The 14206-nt window shown below is 40.5% G+C and overlaps 1 protein-coding gene across 2 annotated transcripts in view; it reads right to left on the bottom strand.

Moving 5' to 3' along the window:
* Window positions 1-2751: 2751 nt before the first annotated feature.
* Window positions 2752-14206, bottom strand: part of NFATC2 (nuclear factor of activated T cells 2) — a 132539-nt gene continuing 121084 nt past the window's right edge. For both annotated transcript variants that reach the window (XM_088458061.1, XM_088458060.1), the window contains one exon: window positions 2752-9279. In XM_088458061.1, coding sequence (XP_088314187.1) covers window positions 9224-9279 — 56 coding nt within the window. In that variant the 3' untranslated portion in view covers window positions 2752-9223. The remainder of the gene's footprint in view (window positions 9280-14206) is intronic.

The following is a 14206-nucleotide window of genomic DNA, read 5'->3' as shown; positions in this document are numbered from 1 at the left end:
TTTGGAGACCTGTGTCTCCCAAGGCATGCTTATATAATTACATGGGACTAGCTAAGGGGGATACAACTTACATTCAAAGCAAGGATTTCATTTGTGTGGTAATGTAATGTCCTGAGAACAGATATGGATCCAAGTAGTGTATCCCAGTGTTTTATTTCCACTGACATTGCTGTAAATGTTATGGTGAGTCATCCTCCACAAACACATTGGCCCTCATTCAGAGCCGTACGCTCTGAGCAGAGCGCACGCTCTGAATGAGGGCCGGGCTCCATTTTCATGGAGTGTCCTCCTGGACGCTCGTATAGCTGTGGGTCACCACCCACAGGCTATACGAGCGTGCATTTTGATGGCCGCGATGGTCGTGACCATCGCGACCATCGAAATTGCGAGCCGGAGCCTGCGGTTGAGGTTTTCAACCGCAAGCTCCGGAGTGATTTTGGCTCTATCAGAGCCAAAATCACTCCCACTGACATCACTAGTGATGTCAGTGGGCCGGCTTCTGACGGGAGGCGTTCCCGTGGGAACGCCCCCGTCAGGGAGGCACGCCCCTGGCACGCCCACCAAAGGGGGCGTGCTGTCAATCAACATTGGCAGCACGCCCCCTTTGATCGGACACAACGAGCGAAGGAAAGTCCTTCGCTCGTCGTGTCTGGCGCATGCGCACGACGGAGCTCCCTCCGTCGTGCGCATGCTCAGTGCAGACCATCGACCCACTTGCGAGCGGACAGCTGCTCGCGAGTGGGTCTGAATCAGGCCCATTGTCCATAATGTATGTTAGAGGCCTCTGTATTTACACAGACAGGGCTTCCTGGGTTAGTGTCTAAAGTGTATTCTTGTACATAGCAAATAATCCATATTGTATTATACATATCATGCAAAGAAATGAGAGAAACATTTTGCAAGAAATTCTGACTAACATTTATTACTGGTAGGTAAAACTAATTTCTCTAAAGATGTACAACAGACAGAAATGGATGAAGGAAAGGTTAACAGGAGAGACCCACCTTTGTGATATAGGGGCATATGTATTAAGCTGTATTAAGATGATTTTTACATAAAATTAATAAGAAACTGCAGTTTCTGCATTCTTTTATGAATTGTTCCCATGTACTAATAGCGCAATGCAGGAGATTTCACAGAAATCTCAGGCAAAGCACTAATTAGCACTTTAGATTGCAGTCCCCATTGTTATCAATGGGGACTACGATCTGACCCCTATGTACTAAACTCCAAGTAAAGCTTTTCGGAGTTTAGCCCCGGTAGCTTACACCATCTTCAGATGGTGTAAACTAGTATAAAGCCTATGAAGGCTCCAGGTGCAGGAGAGAGATCCTTCGATCTCTCCCCCGCAGTCCCCAGCCTGCACCCCGGAAGCTGACATAATTGCACATGCACAGTGCCAGCTTCTCCTGGAGAAAGACTTCCCCTAAATCCCAGGGATATATCTCGCAGGGACAGCGATTACCGCAACCGCTGTCCCTGTGAGTTCCCCTTGGTACATAGCCGGGATATTTTCATTAAGAATTAAAATATTCCCGGCGAGATGGATACATAATATTCGCGGCAGTGCCTTGATTATTAGTACATAGAACCCATAATCTAACTACAATAATATGCTTAGAGTAAAGAAGATACAGGTTGTGTATCCCTTATCTGAAACGCTTTGGATCAGAAGTGGTTTGTTTGGGGTTTTTTTTGGGGGGGGGATTTTGGAATATTTGCATAAACATAATGAGACATTTTGGGGATGGGACTCAAGTCTGAACACAGAATTAATTTATGTTTTATATACGCCTTGCATATATAAGCCTGAAGGTTATTTTATACAATATTTTGAATCAGTTTGTGCATTAAAACGCTGTTTGTACACTGAACGATCATAAAACAAAGGTGTCATCTCAGTCTGTGTTCTAAAGATTTCAGATTTTGGAGCATTTCTGTACCATAATTGTTTTTTAAAATTTCCGGTAATGTATAGCATAGATTATTATACATGCAATAGAGCAGTTTGTCTCAAGCCTATGATTTTACAATAAAACAAAAATACGGTTGCATCCAGTGAAAACCTTATATTCTATATTCTTTTCTGTGCAACAAATCCGTTTACCTCCAAAGGAGAGTAGTGCAAGTTTAGAGAAATCACCCTATAATACGCCAATGTCAGTCTAATTTACCACCTGTGCGTGGCAAGTCTTGGTGTTAAGCTGGCCACACACGAGACCAACTTACATCCAACCAGCCAACTAGTTGATTGTAATATTGAAAATCTGGTAATGTATGAAAGCAAATGACAATCAGCAATTTGCTCCCAAAATGAACAAAAACTGTTGTTTGAACAAATTGTTTAGATCAAACATTTAACAAACTTGTCTGAACGACCATTTTCATCTGTTTTCTGGCATTTACTCCCATACGTTACCAGATTTTCATTCCAACCAATCAACTAGTTGGATGGTTGGATGAAAGTTGGTCTAGTGTGTGGCACCAGCTTAAGAGTCATGCAACTGGTTACGGACTAGACATGGCACGGATCAGCACTGTCAATATAGATCTGATTTACCAAAATACTTATAAAATACTATCAGAATGATTATACTAAAATATCTTAACAATATGGAGCAGCTGTTATGAAGCCACAGGATTACCTGCCGTGGGTTTCCTCTTCCTGATACTTCACACCCCAGTAAAATAAAGACACACACACCATTTTAGATATACAGAATATAAAATGTATTTATGTAAAAAACATGCTATGGTAACATCTGAGAACTTTTTCAAGCTGTATTGCAAGGCAGCAGAATTGGATACAAGATGTTATATGAGACATTGTACATGAACAGAATGTTATAATCTGCTACAGAGAACATAATGAATCTTACAAAAGTGCAAACTGTGACTAATGCCCCATGTACATTATCAGGGCTCTTTGGTCCAGGTATAACAATCAGGACAGACGATTATTCGATTCAGGTCAGTGGCTGGGGGACACTGCTGGATGAAATGTAATCTAGCATACATTGCACAAATATGTTTGCTATCTGCCGGTGACTGGTCATTTATAGCCAATTGTTTACTCATTCTATACCTATTGACAATGTGGAATGATCTGCAATGCAGCAAAATTAAAAAGGATAATTGTGATCTGATTAATATGGAGAATGGAAGAAATCAGTATTGTGTAATTTGGGGCAAAAAAACAATCCTCTACGGCCTTAAGTAATCCCATCTAATTATGAGTAATCCTATCTAACCATGACTAAAATTTTCTTAATCATCCCAAAGTTTGCAGATATTTTCTACAAGTCAACTTAACTCCAGATAACTTACAATTTACAGTGCAACATGACCTATTTCTTCAGCTATAGTATTGCCCAATCACTTAGCATGTTACCACAGACTTCCATATCCTGCAAGTATGAAACCTCACATTTGCGTACTGATAGCCATCTTGCTCTGAGTTGAGCTTTCATTATATACAATCCATAAGTAGCTGTGCTTGACACTCAGATGAAACTACAGGTCTATGTAATAACAAGGCAAAATGGTATCTCACTGGCATAATGTTTGCTACATTTAAAATACAAAAGAAAAAAAATCCATTGTTTTTATGGACACATGGATTTTGGTACTGAGAACAGAGGGGCTGTTCTGAAAATACTCCCTCTGAAACATGTATTTGATGGAATGTTTTACTATACTGTATAGGTTATTGAAAAGTCTGTAGTTAGAATGTAAAAACATCACTTTACAATTTTAATAGATGTTCTCTATTCTCTTCAGGAATCATGTTAACTAAACTCACCCAGCATAAGGAGAGATAGCAGTGGATTAATGTTATAGAGTACAAAGAATAATAATCATAAAGTCCAAAAAACAAATTAATTTAATTTCTTTTGTAGAAATTTGACCCTAGTAGTTAGTTCTGTGCTTACAAAGTGCGCCAAACAATACTTGTTTATCAGCGGACAAATGCTGGGGTACAGCAGTAGCTGTAAAGCTGGGTACACACTAGACTATTTTTTGAGGGATTTGGCCGATTTTGACAGATCGGAACGTCAAAATAATCTAGTGTGTACCCACTATGTCTTCCTGTGCCAGCTCCCATGGGATTGTCGGCCCTACATGCAGCTCAACCTGACAATGCGGCTGACGACCCCATGCAATGGGAAGCAGCAGGAGCCGACATATTGGGCGGTTGGGCACCGGATTGTCTAGTGTGTACCGGCCGCCCAGGGGGGGAGGGCGCCAGTCGCATCGCATAGCTGGGTGCACACGTCGTTTACAGCTTAAACAACTATTATAGTCAACACAACAGGCTGGAAAACAATGCAGCCATTCTTCTATATTACAAGATGGGGGAGATGTTTGGAATTGCAGGTAGCGAGGAGCATATAGCAAATACCATGGTGGGCGGCTGGGTTATTACCTCAGACTCCCTCATGTTCTGTGTGTTATGACAAAAACTCTTTGGTCTCACTGCATTGTTAATTACTGGAGCATTCATATTCTTGTCATAAAATACGCTTTATGGATTTGATATACTATTCATTTATTTAAAGTGTACCTACACCTACAGACATTGGAGTGATCCATTTTGAGAAGCATATTTAGTCAATTACTTTCATGAGTAAAGTCACCGATGGAGGCACGAAGTGCCAGAGTAATGTCATTATTCCCAATTTGTAGATAGGCTGCATTCTTGTGAATATTGGTCAAGGTCACAAGATGGCTGCCTATTGTACATGGTGTCAGGAGGTACACATTATGTCTGCTGTCTGAGTGATAATACAGAATTTGCAGTTTGAATTCTGAATCCAATTAAAAATGGTTATGAAGTTATAATGTACAGACAATATTAATACATTGATAACACATTTACTGATTGCTTGGCTAAATAATAGTGAAAAGTTCCTAGAGTATTGTTTTATATGAATATCCTGGTGTGACTAAAGGCTGTAGGTGATACACTGGCTATGGAGGAGTTAAAGGAGGTAACCTATAAACACTGAGTAACATTCCAGAGATTTTCTGAGAAATTTTGAATCCTTTGAATTTGTTTTTCCCACAGTGTAAAAACGTGGAATGCTGTATATAAGCAGCAGTTTAATTCTAACAGAGCACTTTTAACCCATGTCCCTACATACAGGACATGCACAGGCTCTATTACACTAGAGCTAGATGGGAAAGGGGTAGACATAGCACCAAATTATACTGCACATAGTAGCCATAAAATGGCGCACACCACATTCCAGAGGCACTTGCCTGAAATGGTAAATACATCAGAACCTGTGCAGGCCTCCGAAAATGTGATGCAAGATTCTTTGGTACAATGGAAGGAAGGCACTGTGGTAACAACAGTCACATTGTTGAGGAAAAACGAAATTTCCTCATGTGCAAATATGGCTGTCTTCCAGGCATAGTGAGAACATCTCTCTCATTAGGTAAACACATCAAGGCTTCACTGACCGTGTGCTGTGGAGGGCACACAGCCTAGTCGGCCTGCCGCAGTGGCTAGAGGGATACGAAAGATACAGTCTGTTTGTATGGCTAATTGTGAATAAAAAAAATACTGGGGGCAGACATTCTGAATGATTGGAGGTAACTTTTTTTTTTCCAACTCATCAAGTAATAAGCAAATGTTGAAGCAGGTGATAGGTTCTCTGACATACTGTAACTATGTGGGATAAACTACAATGTGTGTGACTGCGCTTGGGCAGCAGAGTAATGCTTTAAGGCTGGTTCACTAAAGTCCTAGAAATATGTATGGAATCAATTACAATACCAGCTCCTGGATTAAAAATGCTTCTATTTTCTTTTACTTGTTATTCCCCTAGGGTCAGGCACTAGGGAGGGAGTTATAGAGTAAGGCTGTGGGTCAGGGTTAGGGTTGCAAAAGTCTGTCGGGATGCTGCTGTCAGTTATCTGAACGTCAGGATGATGTACCCAACCCCCTCATAGCTCTGGCTGTGATGGCAGCTACAGAAGTGAGACAACCTCACCTGACTACATCCACCACCAGTGCCTGCCTGAAGAAGCTGGCAGCTCAAGCCGTATTTGTTATGCCCGGAAAAAGTGGCATAGTAGTCCCAGCATGGAGTTCTTTTTAGGAAGTACAATAAGACCTGTGTAAATGAGCGTAGTGTAATGGCTCATTTAGCAGAACAGGCAACGTAGTAAGTATGACCTATAATGCTTAGTCAGCAATCAGAGTCCTGGACAATGTCTTGTGGCTTCTATCATGTCTTTGGGTTATTAGTAGATACTATGGGCATGTACCACTTTATGCACAAGGGAGTACTGTAACTGATTGCTCTACGACGGTACAAGTGACTCTGACTTGTTGTTTAGGCTCCAATAAAGATGAAGAAACAATACAATACAAAGATGTTTGAAAGAGAAATGTTTTGCAGTAAGGAGCTCAGTAGAGGTCCATGCCTTAAATACACAAATTGTGAGAAATGTTTATTTTCTCAATGTCAGGATAATTTTATCAACACATCATTTCTAAAAGGTAATCAGTGTTTACAACATTAAATGACAACTACTGTACATTTAATGCACTTCTTTTATGTCAGATTAGACCTGATGTAGGACAAGTGTGGGATTGTAGAAGGGGACAAAAACACTGGCATAGTAAGGTCATTTTGCCTAATAATTTTCTGGTATACAGTGATATTACAGTTTTTAGAAATGTCCTTGACGCCATACAAGGTCGGTGAAGTTATGATTAAAATGTTCTATATAATGCCAGATGTGGATGTCACCTAAAACTGAGGCGGGTAATGGGGATAAGGGATGCACAATGGTGACAATATGCAGTCACACGTGAAGTATAAATAGCAAGAGCCGTGTTTTCCTGTAAGATTGTGTGTGTGATCTAGAAAGGATTAATTGCCACATTATCTACACAAAATTGAAGTGGCCCATACACTAGGTGACAGAATGCGTGCTCCTGCGATCGGGTCCGGCGAGCCACCTGTCTGAAATGCTTACCGCCGGCCATTGATGTTCTACGATCCATCGGAGGATCAGTGAAATGATACATGTTATATTTCACCGATTTGATCGTAATTAACAAATCAGTGAAATCCAACATGTTGGAAATCACAGATCACTAGTCCGTCGCTAGTGTATGGGACAATTACACTACAGTATAATACCTCATTGGATCTTCTTGGTTCCATATTAGAGCACAAGCTCTACAATTTCAGAGTCTAGAATTGTTTGGCTGTGTCATTCTATTGTCTAGCATGTATACAGTGTACATAGTCACTATAACCCACACAATTTACATACTATTTCATTTTACAAAGTAAAAATTGACACAAAGGCTACTTAAATCTTTAGGTAATCTAATGAGTGGCATATCTAGGGAGACAAAGCCATATTTACTACATTTTACTGTAATGCTGCATTTCAGAAAGCCTCCATGAACAATATTAGACCCACTTATTCTACAACAAACACAATGGGAATATGTTATTAAATAAATGTGTGTGTATGTAAACATTTTATATATAATATATATTTATCTTGTAAAGGGAGCAGGTTAGAACTCATAGCAAGCAATCAGACATTGGTCAGTGTATTACAAGCACCCATTTGCTGGTTGCCGAATGACAGCTGATGTCAGATAGCTTGCTATGTATCAGATACTGTAATAACTTGTAATATAGGTTTCTTTATAATTGGCTCCTGTCTGTCCTGCAAGAGCTTTGAAGTACTGAAGGAGCTGACTGACTATGAAAGAGTCTCATTGGTCAATCAGAGAGGAATGCAATAGGATAGGCTCTGCCCTATTAATGAATGGACCCTGGGACCTGCAGGAGGCACACCTTGGATAAACTCTCATTTAAAGCATTACATACCACAGAAATATACAAAGGCCAGTTATATATATATTTATAAAACAAGCAAATTAGTTAAATTCATCATTCTAAACATTCGATTAGACACAATAAATAACATTCTGCATTAAATATTTACATTTGCTGTCAGGAGATCACTTTGAGAGCCCTACTTACAATTTAAAACAGGGATTGCTGGTCACCAGGAGGAATGATACAGTAGTAAGAAATGAGGGAGGATAAAGCAGAGACTGTACATAAAGTGTAGGATACAGGCAGCGTCTCAGGTAGGTGCAGCTCAGACTATTTGAGAATCCCTGTTTTAAATGGCACAAATGATCTATACAAAAGACAATAGAAATGTTTATATATAATATTTATTTTTAACTAAAATATTCTGATCTAAATCTCTACTGATGCATCATATAGATTATTATTAGGCTGTAGGAAGGGGGCGTGTAAGGTGCTTTAATAAGAAAGCTAGATCTGTCTGGTAGTGGAAACAGATGACAATAATACATGGTGTATATGGGAATGCAAGGCAGAATCTGCCATATGCAAATCTATTTTCTCAGGTTATTCAGTCAAAATGAGTAATGAAACAGGAGTGTGTGGAGCTGGTTCCTTGAGCCCATATACAGGCCGGCAAATGACTAAATGAATGGAATAATAGGTGTTTTTTGCCTTTGTGGAGTACATTTATCTCGCTCAGAAATGGGTAACCATTGACTCTCCAGCTGTAGGGACACATACTGCCTATGTTTGGGAACTAGAGTGTATGTACCATTACCAAAACCTCGCTCTGCCATTTTAGAAAACAGTTACTACTCTAGAATAAGCCCGGCACCTGTGCACACACCCATACAAGATGGATTTTAGATTAAATAATAAGAATAGTTCTATGCTGTGCGTTAAGTCTTTTTTTCTGATTGTCCTAATATCTTTTCCTTCAAAGACACTACTAAAGTCACGGACACTCGATAACCAGCATCCGTCTCATGACTCTCCATTTCCTAACACTTCTCATTTGAAGTGTCCAACTGAAAAATATGAAGGATAATCCGATACATCTGAGGTGGAGAACAAAGGACGTGTGCTGATTTATGACGATTGTATAGATATCCCTTGTCGGGGCTGCTGTACAATTGTGAAAGAGCTTGGTTCCGATATACATTTGTTATGACAGGACAATAAGTCTTACAGCTTTGATGTTTATAGAAGCGCTGTGCGTAGAGGAGCTGGGTGCCAGCGTATTGTTTGTGGTGCTGGAGTCTGTAGCTTGCACTGTACGAAGGAAACAGAAGGTGATGTGGAAGAACGGGAAGGATCTCCAAGGAGGAAGCATTCAGTACAAGATGTCTGGCAGGATCACTCTTCTATGTTTGATTTCTAGCGGGCAGGCCAGAAAACTCCTTTCTGATAATTTCATTAACTGCATACAAAAAAAAAAGAATATAAATAAAAGGGTACCAAACACAGGAAATTTTAAAAACAGCGTGATCGGAATATACCGTATATTTATATATTTTTTATTGCAAAATATTCAACAGAAAAATGCAATACTATGCTGTACAATTATAAAATCTGTTTATATCCAAGTCATATTTTCTAGATTGGATCTAGAATCCAAAACTGTACAACTATTATTTGTCACAAACTCGCAAAATAATATACATATGTACATAAATATACCTGGCATCAGTCGCCACAGCATCTTCCCCTCCTGACCATGTTATATTTACCACCCCTGCGTGCTTAGTGGGAGCTGGGGCGCGCGCCATGCACACTAGGTGTACATGCACATACTTGCAGGACTGGTTTTGTCTTTTCAATTATTGGCAGTAAGCACCACATGGTGCATATTAATTCAGCTAGATTGCAATTAGAAAATTTGCTTATTGGGATATATATCTCTCAAGAGGGGCAGATTTACTTGTCTTGGATGGAGGTAAAGTGGACAGAGAAGTACCAGCCAATCAGCTCCTGTCGGTTTACAGACTGTTTGAAAAATGACAGGAGCTGATTGGTGGGTACCTTCTCTCTCTCCAAGCTTTGAGAAATCTCCCTCTATGTCATAATGTGAGTTTGAGGGTTGAGTACGGAAGGAAATAGTATATTCATATATTTGTTAGTGTCATGTAGGCACTTTTCAGTCCATGTTTAAAATACTTCATACTGAAATAAAATGGAGTTGTCATCATACAAGCACTCTTATGGCATAAGCCATTTTAACAACACAGAGAGCAGAATTTTGGACAAACCTCATTACTAACGCTCTAGTGTTCAAATACATTATATTTAAACAGAACCAGACACACAGGGTATTTTGTTTGTGGCAGCAATAGCTCTGGGCTTTTTCAACCAAGACGAACATGCTATCAGAACAAGGTATGACTGCTTCTGAAACCTGAAAAGTGCCAGTGTGAGACTTAAGGTACCCATCCACTAGAAGACATGAAAACGACTGCACGATTACGACATTGTAATCGTGCAGTCGTTTGTCAGTCTGTGATGTGCCTACACTGAATGATCAGTCATTCATCAGCAAACATACTGAATCTGACGTTATCATCAGGTTGTCCAGCATGTTTCCCGATGATAGATGTCTAAACGACCAGCGGGAGCGCACATTGCTGGTTGTTGCAAACAATTTATGAATGATTAATCGTCTAGTGGATGGGCACCTTAACTTTAAAAATAATACAAAGAGAGGTCATATCCAAGACGCACGCAGAGAAAAATGGTGTCACATACATGACTGGGTAGGACTATGGGCCTGATTCAGAGCCGGATGCTATTTGCGGACGGTCGTTATGAAAAAGGGGTCGGATATTTAAATTAAGCGCTCGCTCTTTGCGGTCTGTTGATGCCTCTATGCCTGAACGAGCAAACGAAACATGCGCTCGCTATTTTGAAAAAAAACCGTCCCCTGGCCGCTCGCATCATACGTCACCTCCGCTATTTATTCGATTAATCGAGTACATCGAACGGCGTATGAACTGCTCGCTATTCTTGTGGTAGCATTTTCCTACCGCAATCATGCGAGCAGTTCAGACTAAAAGACAACCAAGTGACGTGGTCAATGACGCTGCTTTGTTAATTATGCACACCCTTAAAACGACCGTTTTGACCGCTTGGCACACCTGCGTTCGGATCTCCACTCCCCGTTTTCAAGCACCTTCCCCTGTTACCACCCACAAACGCCTCATTCTGTCACTCAAATTAGCAGGCATTCGCTATTTTGCGAGCACACGATTTCTGACCGCACTGACTGGTTGGCGCATGCGCATTACAACCCATATGCATGCGCAGATGTGCGAACATCGCTCAGAGCGAACGAGCGGCCGCTTACGAGCGGCTCTGAATCAGGCCCTATGACTTTTAGAAAGAGGTGTGAGATCTACTTGATGTACAGTATGCTCAAGTAACGCAGGTGTATGTATATTTGTATAAAACATAGATTACATGGGTAAACCATATAGACATTTTCTATGCACAAATGTGAAACTTACCATCAAACAAGCAATGCTCTTGGTGCGTGAATGACATGGAAACAAACACTGAATGCTTCACCTACTGTACCAATTTCCTCACCACCCCAACCATCACTTATATAACCTGCTCACAGATATTATATAAAGGCCATTATCAGATCCCACAATGTTCCCATTTCTTAACTTTATCATGCTCAAGACACTATGAAGTTATCAAAAAAAACATGACCATACATGTCAGGGAGGAGCAAAACATCTAGGGCGGAAGTCAATTGTTTTCGCGGCCCACATCTCCCGTCTAAAGTGACAGGAGATCGCGGGCCGCTATGCAATTGTTTGAGATTTTCGTGCTGATCGCGCCCAAAGTGGTCGGGTTTAGCCGCCTAAAGCAGCTAAACCCGACCAAAGTGCTGGGCGCGATTGCGAAAAGTGATGTTTGGGCGCCCAAACATGTCACTTTTGCACATTTCAGCTCTCATCTCCCAGGGGCTGCGAGCTGAAATGTAGCGCTGGCCGCTGATCATGCCCGACAGGAGCAAGAATTCAATAGCTCCGTCGGGCGCGATGGGGGCAGGAATCAATTGAATTCCGCCCATTGCTGGAGAAAGCTAGCCTGGAAGAGTGCGCTGGATTAATTGCATTTCTTTGGGCAAACCCTGTTTTGTTTGAGAACTACATAATGCAATAAAGACATAACGTGTCATCAGGAGACCCAGTGATGGGTCCTTACCCAGAAGTCTGTTGAAGTGTGTTGCCCGACTGACAGATCAGGAAATGCTGGTGGGCATGCAAGTGGGGATGGCTATAAGCTTGTTCTCGGGTGCCACGACCATGTTAACACAGAGGTCTAGGAACTTATCCTGGATTCTACGTGTTAACGCTCGCTAACGGTTAATCTACCGGGCGTGGAAAAGGGGCTCGAACTGAATAGCCCGGGCGTTAAAGCCAGAGGCTACCAACCTTTTTCACACCAGGTAAATTATCGGGGCTAATTGAATTCCCCCCATAGTAAACATACAAATGAGGCAATAAAATAGATTTCCTAAAGGAATTCTACTACTGTACCTAAAATAAAGTAGATTTGTGTTTGGTATTTTTAAATTACTTCAGTCTTCAGCATACAGTATGTACTTTTAAATGCCTGACCATATAAACTAATTTGGATGGAATATATTTAGGATATTATGGATGCTGTGCCATCATGAATACATATAATCACATCACTGACCAGACAATTATGATGTAAATCCAGAATCAGTTTCCTGTTAATAAAACACATCTATAAGCACTGTGGTTGATTTTACGTTACACTGCATTACTTCACAATTCTGTGCCTAGGAAGTGAGAGGAGTATCTAAGTGGAAACTGTACGATGCTAAATATAGTGATAGAGTAAGTGGGCGCTGTGGGGGTCATTTCCGCTGAGAACAAGTGTCACAGGTATCATTCTGTAACAGAGTCTATCACATATCACTATGTTGTCCCATATACTGCATCTTATTATTACTCTGTACTTACAGTATGTCAGTAAAATAATTTTTTTTTTTTTTACAGCTATTGAATTCAGTGAGTACACTCATTTCCCAGGAACAAAATGTTAATTTTTACACCGTCTTTACCAGGGGCTCTTAATTTCGTTTGACCAGTACCCGGATTTTAACCCTCCTCATTGGTGCCTAAAATTAACCCTTCCCCCTTAGTACCTAACCCCCCCCTGTCCGCAGCCTAACCCTAACCTCCCCCCACCCGCAGCCTAACCCCTTCTGCCGCAGCTATCAGCTAAACCGGGCCGCTATATGTACGATCGGGATGCTGGATGTAGGCATCTCAACTGATGTCAGGATTCTGGCACTGGTTATGTGCCCTTGGGTTGGGATACCGGAGCCGGGATTTCGACTGCCGGCATCCCGATCGTAGGTAAATTCACTACATCCCGTTTTATGGATATTATTCCAGAAGCACTGATTTATTCTATTACACTCCATAATGTGCTCGCAACACTGCTACCGTGACCATGCTTTCTCTGCTACAATAAGTTACTCCATGCGCTGCAAATTATCTAGGGCATGTAGGGGTGGAGACCGCGTTAGGATCCTATGCAGATAGGAAGCTGCAAGGATCATGAAAATGCAAATCCCTTAAACCACAAGGTTTGAATGATAACATAGATTATAGAATAAATATTTATATAAAATTCTAAATCTATTAGAAATTAATTATTAGATATTTCACTAATTTGCTTATTATTATATTCTTTGACAACACTGTTTGATTATTTATAAACTATATACATATTATTTACTATTTATATTCTAATTAATGTCTAGATTAGTAAATATTTACTGCTTTTTCTTCTTTTGTTTCTTCTTATTAATTTATTTTTGATTCATATATTTTTGTAGTCTATATTGTTCACCACTATTATAGATTATATTTGGGATTATTAGAATCCAACTATAGTGTTGTACATACCTATTCTGTGTGTATCCTATCAATGAGTCTAACTGTATAACAAAAAACATTTAATATTATATATTTTTTGTTATATTGCTGTTTTTGCACCCCCTAGCAAAATAATTGTCATAGCGCAAGCTCTATGAACACATAGTGCACTATGAATGAAAGGGAATCGAAAGCTGATTAATGAATTAACAGATGTGGAGGAGGTACTTACTCCCTCCCAGGATATAGTTGGGAATCTCCGCTTCTTGAAAAAGCTGCCGTGTGCAGAGAAACGCGTTTGAAGTTCATGGATTCCTGCTATATATCGGACACCCTGTCAAGAGGATTGTCACACTAGCCGGCTGTGATATACAAACCTTACCATTTGCTCTCAGAAGACCACACCAACGCTGACAGCTTATT

This window comes from Taudactylus pleione, unplaced genomic scaffold, assembly GCF_031769625.1.
Source record: "Taudactylus pleione unplaced genomic scaffold, aTauple2 ptg000803l, whole genome shotgun sequence".
Lineage (NCBI taxonomy): Eukaryota > Metazoa > Chordata > Amphibia > Anura > Myobatrachidae > Taudactylus > Taudactylus pleione.
This window is presented reverse-complemented; position numbering and strand designations above follow the sequence as displayed.